Raw genomic sequence first — 15699 nt, forward strand, 5'->3', positions numbered from 1 at the left:
GCATGGTATCCACTCGTCAATGGAAGTGCCCCCCCCCCCCCCTCCCCCCGGAGAATGCCTCACAATCACATTTGAAATATTCCATAAACACGTATCTCAAGTGCAGCATACAAAACGTTAGATAATGATTTAAAATACTTCTACATTTCGCTGAAAATTGAGTTTGCATTTGCCTCTTCATATTCCAGTTTTGCGTAAATCCGTGCTTAAATAAATAAACCTCTTTTGCTGCTATACTGTAACAGTATACACGCCCATCGTACCACCCCCCCCCCCCTTACTGCTACTGTAGCTATTAATCACCAATAAAGCGCCTTTGACGTTTCTCGTCATGTTAACATATAAGTCGAATTTGGGAGATATCTCGCCATGTTTTATTATAATCATGCTGACTTAGAAGGAAGGCGAGATATTTAGTCCATCCTAATTCGCAAATCAACTTTTAACCCTATCTACGTCGACACACATTTTTTACCGCGCCGCTCGCTAAATGTTTACTTTCAAGTCTTGCGCAACTTTTGAGACCAATATTTTGCGTCACCCGGGTACGTGGTTCCGAAATAATGCAACATTATGTAAGTGCATGTCAGACCAAAAATTGCTCAACAACGTGATTTTGTGTACGAAGTCAATGCAAATTGTGTTTCCAACCAAAAATCATAAATGCACGATTATTTTTTAGTTTTGTTGGTCTAAATGTATTTATTTTATGCTTTTAATGATCTCAGAAGAGTCCGTAACTAATTTCATTGCAAAAACATTGAAAATATTAACAAAAGGTTAAAAAAAGGAATACACAAGAAATTGCAAAAAAAAAATATATAAGACATAAGAAAATGATTTATTATCGCAATTTTGTTCATGTGCACTTGCTAAGAACACCAAAAAGAGTTTATATACCAAACATTAGAACATCTGGAGCTTTATTTAGGGAGTTATAGAGGAAAAAGTATGATTTCGCACAATTACGCATTAATTAGCATAATCAATTAATAGCAATTCGCATGAAATACATTACTATACAATTTTGTAGATTATGTCCTACACAACCCGCGTGCCAATTTTCGGTGCGAGCACGCGGTCAATGGCCGAGATCTCAGAGGGGGAGGGGGGGGGGGGGGCTGGGAGGTTTACTGACGGATGGTCTATTATCACTTGGTCTAATCATCAGATGGGCTAACAACATTCGGGCTAAGCCCACTTAGTCCAATTCTCTTTTTGGTCTAATGACCACTTGGTCTAATATCCACTTGGTCTAATGGCCACTTGGTCTAATAGCCAATTGGTCTAATGACAACTTGGTCTAATAGCCACTTGGTCTAATGCCCAGTTGGGCTAATTGTCACTTGGTCTAATTGCATTTGGTCTAATACCAGTTCGTCTAATAGTCGGTTGGTCTAATACTAGTTGGTCTAATACCAGTTCGTCTAATCCTCACTTGGTCTAATGTGCAGTTGGTCTAATTTCCATTTCGGCTAATTTCCACTTGGTCTAATTTCCATTTCAGCTAATTTCCACTTGGTCTAATTTCCAGATAGTCTAACATTCATTTCGTCTACATGCCATTTGGTCTAATTTGTAAAGTCTGCGTGGTGACTTCTTTTCAATTTTCTGGTGAAATTTTTAAAGTTACTTAATCTTCACACGCGCGCCCCTCGATATTGGAGTACAGTTAGAGTGACGGATATTTCGTCCCCAACTGAATTTTGAAAATATGGGGATTTTCGAAAGCCTGTGGGGACGAAAAAAAATATTTGGGGATTAAACAAACTTTGGGGATTTTTTTGTCTGTTTCAGGGGATTTTTGAAGGTTTTGGTGAAAACAAAAAAATTTGCTATTTTTCTGTAAAATAATGCTAATATAGAGGTGAAAAAATATGTTTATTTATTCACCTCTATATGTATACGATCTACTGTAGATAGTTAACGCTGGCTTAACCCAATCATGGTTCCCAACTTTTCAAGAAAACAAAAATCCCTGATATCTCTGATGAAGTTTAACAATTCCTTGATAATTATTTAAACCCATTCCCAGTTTATCATGTTTTCTAAGTTGTTGCAGTGAATTACATGTATTATTATTATTTTAGTTATGCATGTATAATTAATGTACCAGTAGACCTATACTTGTATTGTAGTAGAAGAGGCTACACTAAAAAAAACACCATAACATGTCATTCAATGAATGTTGTTTTAATATACAGCAAAATATAACAGAGTCTCACTGACTATCATGCTTTCGACTTTTGGGCCGATCGAAATTCCCTGATTTTGCCCTCATTTGAGGCATTTTCCCCGGATTTGAGGCAATCCCTGACTGGAAAAACGTTTTAAAAAATCCCTGATTTCCTTGATTTCCCTGATGGGGTGGGAACCTTGCCAATCCATTTTAAGGAAGAGGCGAATAAGTAGAACAAAAACAGAATGATAAGATATATAAGATGAATGACTACTGTGGTGATAACTGATAAAGGTCTGCAAGCGTAGACTACATGTATACTATGTTATTACACGTCAGAATGATGTGGCTGCTACCAAGATGGTCGTATTGATATTGTCGCAGCTAACCCAATAGACCTGTATAGTGTTATCAAACTATATCTAACTGGTCTGTTATTTGCCTCCAAACTTACTATTGAAATAACTAAACAAATATTCATAACAACATTGCATGATCTAATGGCTTTGTAAGTTTTGGAATCCCCCAAACTGCATAACTAGGCCATCAAGTTCAAGAATCGTCCGTAATGGTGCATAACAATTATTTAAAAGAGGCATAAACATGTTTACCAGATACGTATCCACACAATCAATTTCATTATATTTTCGTTCCTTTCTTCATAATAATTTTATTCTGATGAAACCCCGCCATTCGACCATTATAAGCTACAAGGTCCCCAACTTATTGTTCTGTAAATGTGCATGCGGTGATGTAATGATTATGAGTATGATATAATTTTTATCATCATCTTATAATCGATATACAGGCCTAATTATGAGAATTATTTTATTAGAATAATTAATTTGATGAGCGACTATCTTGTCATCGATAGTCCTTCACGGTGGGGTTTTACGCCCACCAGCTCTACCCCTCCGGATCCTGGCGATATGTATTAACTGATGCATGGTATTTATCCATTACGTACCATATTTGCTAATTCTAGATAAAATGAATAATAATGATGCTATATTAGAATAAATGGACATTAGACCAAGTGTGAATTAGACCAAATGGAAATTAGACCAAGTGACGATTAGCCCAACTGGTCATTAGACCAATTGGTCATTAGACCATTTGGCTATTAGACCAAGTGGTCATTAGACCAATTGGATATTAGACCAGGTGGAAATTAGACTAAATGGAAATTAGACCAAGTGGAAATTAGACCAAACGGTCATTAGACCATGTGGCAATTAGACAAACAAAGTGATAATTAGACCAAGTGGAAATTAGCCAAAGTGGATATTAGACCAAGTGGTGTTAGACCAACTGAAAATTAGACTAAATGATTTTAGCCCAACTGCTCATTAGACCAATTGGATATTAGACCAAGAGGGAATTAGACGAATTGGATATTAGACCAAGTGGAAATTAGCCCAACTGGTTATTAGCCCAAATGGAAATTAGACGAATTGGATATTAGACCAAGTGGGAATTAGACGAATTGGATATTAGACGAACTGGTTGTAGACGAAATGAGTTTAGACTATGTGAAGTTAGACGAACTGATAATAGACCATGTGGCATTAGACCATCCGATAATTCACCGGCTGGGAGGCCCCAAAATGAAATCCCAAAATACACCGGCCAAGATAGGGTTAAAACTTGCGTGTAAACTTATCTCGGGATGCCCACATGATAAGGATATCAAGTCGGCATGGCAATTAGATAACGTCTAATTGGCAGGTCAGCGTACAACCAGTTATGAGTCGATACGGCAAGATAAGCACTTGTCGCGGAGGTGGAACGTTATGATAATTGCGTACAAATTTAGATGGGCTAATAAAGCTTAATTCTCCCCGGAAAATCGGCGGGGCTAATGTGACATCATTAGGCAAAATTTGAAATCACAACATTCTTTCTTGTATTAATGGTGGCTCTGAAAAGAGCCGTTTTTCTCAGACACAGAGAAGTAATTAATATCTGCATGCAGGAGAACTAGCTGATCTGCAACGGCTTCGATGCATTCTTGAGATGAACTGGCACCGTTGTTGCTTGGGTGTTGGTTTGTTGGATTTCTCCTTGATCACCACTTGGAGGTTTAGCGATGGGTGCACTGCCCATCCCCGGGATGGTGGATGGGCCGTGTTACAACCGATAATGTCGCAGCGACGCATAATGTCGCAATTGCGACATTATGCGTTGATTGTGACATTACGCGTTGGATGATTTGGCATAATGTCACAGTCAACGCATAATGTCGTAGCTTAAATTACTAACGCATAACGTCGCAAGTCTTTACGCATAATGTCGCATCGGTATTTTATTCAGGATTCGATATAAGATATGTTTTCACTCAGTAATTTGTTCAAGCTCTGTCATTTGAACATTTTAGTAAGTGTGTTTCGTGGGACAGGCGCGAAAACAGGGGGGGGGGGCATTATTGAATTCATTATGATGAAAAGTGGTCACTTCTTAAAGAATTAATATTTTATCGTTGTTCATGACATTTTAGAAAGAAATTATATTTCGTATTGTAACTCGGAATGTACCGTATGACAATAATTTTATAAGCGATAGGTCCTATACCAATTTCCTCCGGGGGAGAGGGGAGCACGTGATAAATTAAAAACGCGTTGGTAAGTAGCGTGAGGGGGCAGAATTAATGCCCATCCCCGGAAAAAGTGAAAACCTTTCTTTCTTACTGAAGAGTTTCACAAAATTTAATAAAATGTGCACGAAATCATTAAATATCACTTAAGATTCGTCTTTCACACTCCTCCTCACAGAAAAAAATATGCGTATGTATTTCTTAAAAAAAAACGGGCATTACAATGTTTTACATGCATTGAAAACATATTTTCGTTTCTCTTTTAAATAACAAGAGCCCCCCGAGCAGTGGCGGCACCATGATCTTAAAACTGGTGGGTGGCAAAGGAAAAGAGGGGGGGGGGGATTTATTTAGCATGTTTCACAAAATGGAGTGTGAAGCGCGAGCTTAGTGACTAGGGCGCTGGATCCAACTAGTGGGTCCCTGCTTGAGTCCAGGGGCAGAGCACGCATACGTGTTTCTAATACAGTATATATATACAGCGGGATTTCGCCAAAAGGGGGTGTTTTCATTCATGTTTTCCCGATCGTCCGCCGCAAGCCATTTCTTGCTGTTGGTTTATAAATCGAGAGAGTAGTCCCAACTAAAGACTGAAGTCTTAAGTACACTTAATTAGCTTTATTCTTACAAACAAGATAGGCTATCTCACATTGCCTAAATAGATAATGAGAGCGCGAAGCGCGAGCTCAATTTTTTGGATATTCTGAGCAGTTGTTGGCAGTATAAGATATGCGAGCGAGAATCGCGCGCTAAATTTTTTAGATATTGATCGCACATTCCGAGTAACTAACAATGCAAAATATAATTTCTTTATTAAAATGTCAAAAACAACATTGAAATGTAAGTAAAGTTAGATTTACCTTTCAGTTAGATGACTTTACTCTCTTGTAAAATAAGTTAAATTGCATGTATAGCGATATGCACATATGATTGGTGGTATGCGTATACTTGCGTTTCACTATCATAGTCCACACATTATTTTTTTTCAAAGTCCACCCCCTTCTCCTGACAATGATTTCGATACTGACCCCCTCCCCTGCATCCACACCTGCCCCACCAAACACGCTCTTAAAAACGTTCAGATGACAGAGCTTGCACAAATAATCAGTGAAAAAAATAGTTTATGTCTTATATTTAACTCGAGTCCTGAAGCGAATACCGCTGCGACATTATGCGTTAAGACTTGCGACGTTATGCGTTAGTAGAAAAGCTACAACAAGCTACGACATTATGCGTTGGACGCTCTTGGCATAATGTCGCAATCTGCGACATTATGCGTTGGTGTGACATTATGCGTTGCTGCGACATTATCGGTTGTAACAGGCCGTTCGCTTGCTTCTTTACTTCGGTTCTTCGAGCTAGCACGATACGACGAGCCATCTTGATCGCAAGTTCACGAGTTGGTTTGGGTGTCGTCAGGCGAGAGTGAGATTGAACGGTGAAGAAAAGTTGACTGAGAATTTTCGACGGTTGCTCTTGCTATTTATTGGGCACAGGCCATTCGCTGATCTGCCATTTAACCATGTCTAAACCAGATGACCATTATTGATTGGTCAATTGTTATTTTTGTTTCCTTAACGCTACGCGTATTATACGTTCAGAACAACTGCCTTTGTTTAATAATCGACTGCACGGATCACATCCGTTTTTCATTTAGTAGTAAGTAAATCATTTGATAGTGAAGTGGAGAGGGTCATAGCGTTCCCGGATACTAATTAAGCTTCCCGGATTTAAATGGCCTGGTGTTAAAACGAATTAAACCTAGTTAATTTGGCCAGCCCCCCCCCCCCCATCTTTACCCAATCGTCCCCTTCTTTCTCTTGTTTGTCTTTTAATGATAAACCAAGATCTCGTTTAGTTTTTATTGGTATTTGAACATGGATACATTGACAACTGAGCAAAACTTGTGGTTGGTGGTTTCCTGATAAATATGGATTTAATCCGAGAAAAATTAATAGAGACACATGAAAAGGGAAGAGGGGGGGGGGCAATTTTCTTTAAAATTCTGTATGGGTATTCTTAATATACAAAGATAAACAAAAAATAACGCGTACATCACAATGATATACGTACAGTCCAAAGTTTTATATATCTAGTATTTGAACATTGGACATAAACATGATTATTGAGGAATAAATATTTATACAAGCCTCCCTACATGTATGTTGACAATATATGTATCCCTGAATATAGGCCTATAGTGCTAAATCATTTGTTCATCCATGCAAAATCTATTTTTTTCAATCAAAAGTGTTCATAAACTTTTAAGATCATGGCGGACAAGCAAGTCAAAGTAGCTTTGTGGGGAGTGCCTCGAACGATGTCGACGGTTTTTACAAAATGCATCAGTGCCATTGACGGGATTGAAGTCTATCTAGAGCTTTATTCGTATTCTAAAGCAGCTAATGGCATTTTCAAATCAGCGACCGGGCGTGACCTGCCGAAGAAACTTGAAGGGAACGAGGCGGTGTACGCAGAAGTCGTAGAGGTGTTTAAGAAGGAAACCAATAGCACTTTGATACCAAAAAGAATTTCGTGAGTATTGCGTTGAGGAATTAGGATGCCTTAATACGACTCCTTATAGTTATCCTTTTCGGGGAAAAAAAATATATACGGCGAATTAAAATCGAGATACCTATCAGATATCATTAAAGGATACTCCAGGTTGAAGACATTTGTATCTAAATAAATAAAGGAAAATTCACAAAGCAAAACGCTGGAAATTTCATCAAAATTTGATAACAACTAACAAATGATATCTTCCGAAGATATCGTGGGAGTAGAGCATAATTTCAATAATTTTCTCTGACAACACTGACATTTGTGTTCTATCAGACCGTTCTCATTTTAGGGTTTACAAGTCTTCTGCATACTGATGTAAAAGTGATCGATATAAAAATTTTGGTATTATAACTAAGAAAAAAAAATCTGACTGTCCACCGACAATATTTAGGTTGGGATAACATATTGTGTCAATCTGGCAAGGAAAAGACTTCCACTCTGAACTTGCTTTATCCTCTTCCAGACTGATTTGCCCCTCTTCAAATTCGATTGCATGTTAATTAATAATTGTGTTTAGAATGGCACAATACGATACACCAAAGTGACAAACGCTGGCCCTAGAATATGCACGGTGGCCCCGATATTAATCCACATGGAACAAGTTCTGACAATTTCATGATGGGAGTATCCACTGTGCTATGAACAGGTACAGGAATGCCCTTCTAACTTAATATGCTTCCAATCCATAAATGAAATGTTAGTTGCAGGCAGGGGCGGAAATCTCTCCCAAAAGGTAGGGGTGACACAGGGGCGGATCCAGCCTTCGCCAATAGGGGGGGATTTGTTTCAGCCATATTTTCCCCGATCGGCAGCTCGAAGATGATTTTTGTTTGTTTCTTTGAAGGGGTTGTCCTCATTAATTCTTAGCTTTATTCTTATAAATTAATATATAATATCATAATCCTTATTTATATGATGCGAGCGCGAGCTAATTTTTTTGGAAATTTTATGTATTTTTTCCTAAAATTTGAACTGATTCTTGGCAATGTTTGTTATCCTGAAAAAGATGTATATGCAACTGAATAATTACTACGAAGGCAAAGCGCAAGCAGAAATAAACTGATGAAAAAGATACCTGTTAAAGTATAATTTAACAATCAAATGCGAGCGCAAATCGCGAGCTAATTTTTTTTGACATTTTCACCTAAAGAAATAGAAATTCTAAGCAATTTCTGTAACTCAAGCAGAATAGGTATATGAATAAACAATTAATGCGAGCGCGAAGCGCGAGCGGAAAATTTCTAGATTTAGTCCTATAATATTTACTGAACGAGACACTCTATTCATGTTTTGTAAATCCTGAAAATACCAAGCATGACGTGTTTTTAACGTGAAATATGAAAGTCATATGTAAGAGGTATGTAAAAAAGTGGGCGTGGCCTATGACGTAAATTAAAAACAAATGCCCAAGGGTGCCCAAGTGGCACCCGTCGAATTCTTGAAGTAGACACCCCACACTACAACTTTCAGCAAAAAAAAATTGCATATATACCCAACTTGACGGTCATGCAATAATTCTGATCATATCTACCCGACTATACAACCTAAGGAAAAAACAACAACAATTGCATTGGATTTGTACATGAAGTGCCATATTTCCCGGAATTTACGTCAATCCGAACTGTTCGCATTTACTACGGGGAAACTCTCAAAATCGCATCAATTCCTTTGAAAATACAAATAAAATCACAATGGACAGCTGAGAGGGTTATGACCCTGGACATATTTGCAATTGTTCGTTTGGTGCAAATCTTTGGATGATGATATGTTGTCCCAGTCCACAAACTTTTGACTAATAGTCCAGGATAGGCCCCATAGACAAGGGGTCGAACCTTGTTTTTTTAGATATACAATGTTTTTTTATGTTTTCTTGTCAATTCGAGGGTGCTGATTCCGAATCTGAATGATGCCACTCTTGTATAAACCTTGAGCATTTTCCGCAAATTGGCAAAATCCAATATGGCCGCCAAAATGCAAATTACCCATGAAAATCATAAAATTGCCCACACATTAGCTATAAAATGCATGTAGTTGTTGTGCAGAAGTGAAATACCAATTGGAAAAGCGATATTTGACAAAATATTTACTTTATTGATATTCAAAATGGCCGCCATAACCCCTGTATACTTTATTATGTAGAATATGAATGGGGAAAAATATTTGTACACACAAGAGCACTATTATTGCATGTGATTATGACCTGCGAGTGGACTACTGTCTGAAAACATGACTATTAACAAAACTATGTCATTTGTATACTATCTAATGTGATAAATGCTGTATTATGATATTCAAAATGGCTGTCATAGACCCCTTATACTGTGTACAATATTTAAAAGGGGACAAATAATTTTCACAACCTTTGAATTTGTTTGACTTTAAAATGCCAATAACTGCGAAATATTGGTGTAACACTGTCTGACAACAAGGATTTCTAACGAAACAAATCATTTCCCTTGCAATTTCGGTAATTATGCTGCATGTTGACATTCAAAATGGCTGCCATAGGCCCTATCTGTATTATGAACAAAGCGAATGAAGAAACTAATTTTCACAAGAGTAAAAACAATAAAATGAATGTAATTGTAATCTACGAGTGAAATATTGTCTAAAAACATGTTTTCTGGCGAAACATATCATTTCCTTTTTCATGCATGAGATAAATGATGTATTGTAAAATTCAAAATGGCCCCTATGGGCCCTTACAGTATTATCTAAAATGTAAATGGGGACAAATACTTTAGAAAGAATTAGGATTTGCCTGACTATGAAATCCATATAATTATGTTGTATCAGGAAAATATTGTTTGAAAACGTGATTTTTTTAAATGAAATATAACATTTCCTCTCCCATGTAGGTGATAAATACTGTATTTTGACTTTCAAAACGGCCGCACAAGCCCCTACAAATTCTGTAACATGCGTATAGGGAAACTAATCATCACCAGAATGAGAACCAAAAACGCACGTAACTATGTGATGTATGGGTAAAATTTGGTCTTGAACATGATTTCTGACTAAATACATCACATAATGGTTGAGAAGGTAATAAAGGCCTTACTTTGAAATTCAAAATTGCTGCTATAGCCCAAAGTAGTATGTACATTGTAACTGGGGACAGATAATTTTGACAAAATTTTTACTATGAAAATGGCTTAATTTTGATGTAAGTGTTAAGTATTGTCTAAACCCAATGATTTATAATGAAATATATCATAGCTTGTGTCATAAAGGTGATGAATGCAGCCTTTTAAAAATGAAAAATGGCCGCCATAGTCCCTTATCTTATTATGTAAAATTTGAATGGGGAAAGATAATTTCCACAAAGAAACATATTGCAGCCATTTTGAAATTTAAATATAGCATTTATCACCTAAATAACATAAGAAATTATCTATTTGGTTAGAAATCATATTTTCAGACGATATTTCACTCACACATGCGACACCATTTAGTCAAGCAAAGCCAAATTCTGTTAAAATTATATGTTCCCATTCACAAAGTACATAGGCCTTCCGTTAGGGTCTGTAGCGGCCATTTTGACTTTCAAAATACATTATTTATCACCTACCTGGCAGAATGAATGATATATCTTGTTAGAAATTATGTTTTCAGACAATATTTTACTCTTAAATCACAATTATATGCATGTTAGGGTGCTGACTCCTGTGAAAATTGGTTTCCCAGATCGATTGTACATAATACAGAATGTCTTTTGGCGGCCATTTTGAAAGTCAAAATACAATATTTAACACAAATATGAAATCCGAATAATACATTTCGTTGCAAATTATATTTGAAGACAGTATTCCACTAATTTACCACAAAAAAATACGTTTTAGTGCTCACCTTGTGATTGTTTTTGTCCTCTCTCACATCGTAGATCATAATTTTAGGGCCTTTGGCGGCCATATTAAATATCAAAATACAGGGTTTATCACATACATGGCATGCTAAATAATAATTTTCGTTAACAATAATGTTTTTAGTCAGTATTCCACTCGTTTATCTTAACAAAAATCATTTTAGTGCTCACTCTTGTGATTTTTTGTGTCACCATTCACATTGTACATAATAGTGTTAGGGCTTTTGGGGGCCATTTTGAATATCAAAATACAGGATTTATCACATAACTGACATAACAAATGATATATATCGTTAGCAAACATGTTTTCAGACATTGCTTCACTCATAGATCATAATTACTTGCATTTCAGTGCTCAATTTTGTAAAAATTAATTTTCCCCATTCATATTGTACATGGGGTCTATGATGGCGGCCATTTTGATATCAAGAAAATAAATGTTTTTGACAAAAATCATTTTTCAGATATTATTTCACTTCAGCAGCACAATTGCATGTACTTTATAGCCAATGTGTGGACAATTTTATGATTTTCATGGGTAATTATAATATTTTGGCGGCCATATTGGATTTTGCCAATTTGCAGAAAATGCTCAAGGTTACACGAGTGGCATCATTCAGATTCGGAATCAGCACCCTCGAATTGACAAGAAACCATCAAAAAACATTGTATATATATAAAAACAAGGTTCGACCCATTCTATCCTGGACTATAGAGCCTCTCGGCTCTCCAATGTGAATTTGATTGCATTTTCAAAATATAGAATTCGATGTGTTGTATAGATTTTCCCGTAGTTAATGCGAAAACTCCCTAGAGAGTCATACTAGACCAACATGTTCTGTTTTCTCAATATATGAAAATTGGAGGCCGATTCTCATTATCACAAGCTTTATGTTTTTTCAGATGTTGTGAAATCAAACGTGATTTGGAGACCACCAAGAGTAGGTTCGTCTTTATAAAGGAGATGGCCTTTACCGATTACATCCTAGAGTATCTTCCTGAAGGCTTCAAGCACGTCTTCCTTATTAGAGAACCAACGAAGGTCTACACGTCTTTCCGGAAAGGACTGATGGCATTGGGAATGTTTAATATTAATGAAGATGATGTCGACGTCATACGCGACGATAAAACACAAATACAGCCGTTGTCGTGGTACAAGGAACAGCATCGGTTCTGGAATTATGTTAAAGAAAATCTCGACCCCAACCCCATCATCATTGACGCTTACGATCTAGCCATGAACCCGCAAGGGATCTTGAAACGATTCTGTGAAGCTGTTGGATTCCCCTACAGTGATGACCTTCTGCTGTGGTCGCCGAGTCACGAGTTCCCGGAGAACTTCGTGACGGCTGGCGAAAACCTCTTCAAGTCGTTCTCTGTGATGTATAAGACGGCATTCAGCAGCACACATTTCATGGCGCCTTCCGAAAAGGGACCATTACCACGTGATCAGCTGACAGATGACGTCATCCAATGTGTGGAGTATTCCAATCCATTTTACCATGAGATGTACAGGGAGAGAATGCAAGTCTCTTGAAAATGCCTTGTTCCTGCTCTATACAAATTAAGAGAGCTAGTGCATGCGGCAACATTTATTCGTTTTCTTTCTTCCTTTGTTAATTTTCAGCGTCCCCCATGAGGAGTAGGTCTACACTATCCAAAATATCACAATGATGTAATTAAGATGGTTTGAAAGATAATGGGATGATCCCCTATATATATTGCATAAGGTGAAACCAGTTATCCAATGTAGGCCTACATGGTTTCACGTCCTACCCAATGCACTATTTACTTGATTATGTGTGTTGGCAATTTTTGTTTAATTGTTTGCCTATTTTCTTTTGATATTTTTGGGGGGCTAAATGTTGCATTTTCGGCACGATTTAATCGTTAAAAAATGAAAACTGTTACCAAAAATTACATAAAAAAGACACTGGATCGTGCTCTAAAATGTGATAACTGAATGTGTTTTACCATATATTGTTATGCTTTCAGGTCACATTTCCTTTTTTTTTTGGAGGGGGGGGTATATCAGAGTACTACGAAACTGAGGTTTACTTAACAGATCTGTTTTCTTATTTTTGAATCTTGTAACCGCAGATCACCTTTAAAAATTTATTTTCAACATTTCTTAAAAGGTGATATTATATTGATTATCAGTCTCATTTGAAATTGTACATTTTTGTAGTCTAATAGAAAATTCTTACAATCTCTTACAGGTTGTATGATAAAGCACAGTTCTGTATTTTCGCCAACAGATGACCTTACGAAATATTAAGCGTATAGATAATGAACGCTTTAATCGGTGAACAGCAAGAAAATAATAAAAAAAAATACAGACCATACTTGAATATGGCAAGGTGTTTTTCTTTGTAAGTTGCAAGACTTATATTTGTGAATTCATTTTGGAATGAGAATGATAAAATGATGTATAGAATACTCAGCAAGGGTGATTTTAAGAGGAGGTTGAAGGGATCGTTTTAATGGTCCAGTGACGGTTTATTTCTTAATTGGTGTAGTGCCATTTCGTCCATTACCAACTCGTCTACTATCTTTTGCATACGTATCCCGACACAAGCACCCGCTGCTTTCTGTTTTACATCTTCTTCCATGTACATAAATTACATATTGTATTTACATTCATTGTTATTATATAACACGATATTATTAATTTGTTTATTTTATATGAAATTGGAAGTAACCTGTGTGATGTCGATCGGAAGAAAAGAAATGATTACTTGAATTGAGTAAAATTTGGTATACCATCAATTCGTCAACTCACCACATGGTCTAATTGCCATTTCGTCCACTCACAATTTCATCTAATAACTAGTTGGTCCAATAGCCATTTTGTCTAATACAGTTCGTTCTATATTTGGACTTAGTGTTGATAAGGCGAAATAGACGCAAACGAAATGAACATTAGACCATCTGGTAATGAGACGAAATGGTGATAAGACGAAGTGATGATGGACGAAATGCCATTAGACTACATGAAGAACGTGAAGAGTGGATGAGTTGGCAGATAACAAGATCAGTTAAAAAAAAACTGTTTTACATCATGGTCCTGACAAAGAATACAAATTGGCAATTTACCCTACATACCAGTATACTCCTTGTGTATTTACAATTGGGAAGTCTTTATTAATCGAATAGTTGTAAAGTAAATAATTCATTTTATGTTTTCAACAATAGTGAATAAGTACATGCGACTACCATGATCCTTCAACGAGCATGTCATGTCACGTGCAATATCCTTAATGATTCAGTTATTATAGCACACTGATTTGTTTGCAGTAAAAATGATCATCACTTTATGAGGGAAATCAGTGAAATTTTAAAGTGACATTAAGTTTTTTCTAAGCCTCGCTTGCCATGCGTGATTATAATAGTTTCCTCCAAAGTATTTTTCAGTGTCCCATTTTTTACTCTCTAAATATGAGTGTCCTAAACTGGTAGTACTGCAGACTTTCGGATTTATGATGATATATTATCAAGGCTCAAAATAAACAGTTTTACACAATCACCAATCACCAAGCCAATTCTGTCAGAATATATAATACACATTTAATTACCAATGCCAAAAAATAAATATTTCTAATGACGCGAAGTATATTCCATTTTACCTTAGGATTAAGTGGTGAAATTCTTTTTGAGAATGAACATTTAGGAATATTACAAAATTTTGTAGGGAGAATTCAGCCTCGAGTAAATTTGGATGAAACTTGCCTATTCGCTTGTTAGCGTCGGAACCTGGGCCCGTATTCCATAAACGAGATAAGCATGCTTAAGTCAAAAATCTAAGCATTTTGTCTTATTTTCTGTCTAAGATAAAATTCTTAGCCAAAACGCGTATTCCATAAAGAATTGGCTAAGAATTTTGTCTTAGAATTTGGCTAAGAGGTTTTGCGCAACTAAGACAGATATAGGATGAATGGCTAAGTAACTTTTCTTAAAACTGCAGATTCTGTATTTCATAAATACAACATGGCTAAGAATTTAGCCCTAACTTTAAGACAGTTGTGAGCTGTCTTAATTGTTGTAGTTTCAAGGCAATTTCAGCCAACAAAATTTTAGAATTTATACCTATATTGCATTTCAAGCTCCTACCTCATTTTTTAAACCGATTTTCATGAAATTTGGAACACACATTAGTCTTAAGGTAAGGAGGTGGAAGATTTTTTTCTTTTTTTTCTTTTTCAGAAATTGTGTTGCCATGGTAACAATATATTATGGCCCAATTTTGCCGTTTAAAATACTTCATTAGTTTTATACCAATTCTCATGAAAGTTGGCTCACACATTGGATTTGAGGAAAAGATGTGCAAAACACATTTTTGCATGTGTCGGAAAATGTGTTGCCATGGTAACGGTATATTATGGCAAAAATTATGTATAAATCTCGCTGTTCCAACTATTTCTCTAGTTTTTAACCAATTTTCATGAAATGTGGCACAAACATTAGTCTTGATGTGAAAATGTGCAAAACATATTTTATGCC

The 15699-nt window shown here is 36.4% G+C and overlaps 1 protein-coding gene across 1 annotated transcript; it reads left to right on the forward strand.

Annotated features, from left to right (window-relative positions):
• The first annotated feature begins 6942 nt into the window (after positions 1-6942).
• Positions 6943-14775, forward strand: LOC129259237 (uncharacterized). The gene is made up of 2 exons (XM_064098718.1): positions 6943-7307; positions 12103-14775. The coding sequence occupies exons 1-2, from the start codon at positions 7045-7047 to the stop codon at positions 12734-12736; spliced, it is 897 nt and encodes a 298-aa protein (XP_063954788.1). The 5' UTR covers positions 6943-7044; the 3' UTR covers positions 12737-14775.
• The last annotated feature ends 924 nt before the right edge of the window (positions 14776-15699 follow it).

The sequence above is a fragment of the Lytechinus pictus genome, chromosome 4, assembly GCF_037042905.1.
Source record: "Lytechinus pictus isolate F3 Inbred chromosome 4, Lp3.0, whole genome shotgun sequence".
In the NCBI taxonomy this organism is placed as follows: Eukaryota; Metazoa; Echinodermata; class Echinoidea; order Temnopleuroida; family Toxopneustidae; genus Lytechinus; species Lytechinus pictus.

Excerpts from the sequence above, each read along its gene's own strand:
- LOC129259237 (XM_064098718.1), top strand. The coding sequence starts at position 7,045 with ATGGCGGACAAGCAAGTCAAAGTAGCTTTGTGGGGAGTGCCTCGAACG. Across the intron at positions 7,308-12,102 it reads TTGATACCAAAAAGAATTTC|ATGTTGTGAAATCAAACGTG; the intron begins GTGAGTATTGCG and ends ATGTTTTTTCAG.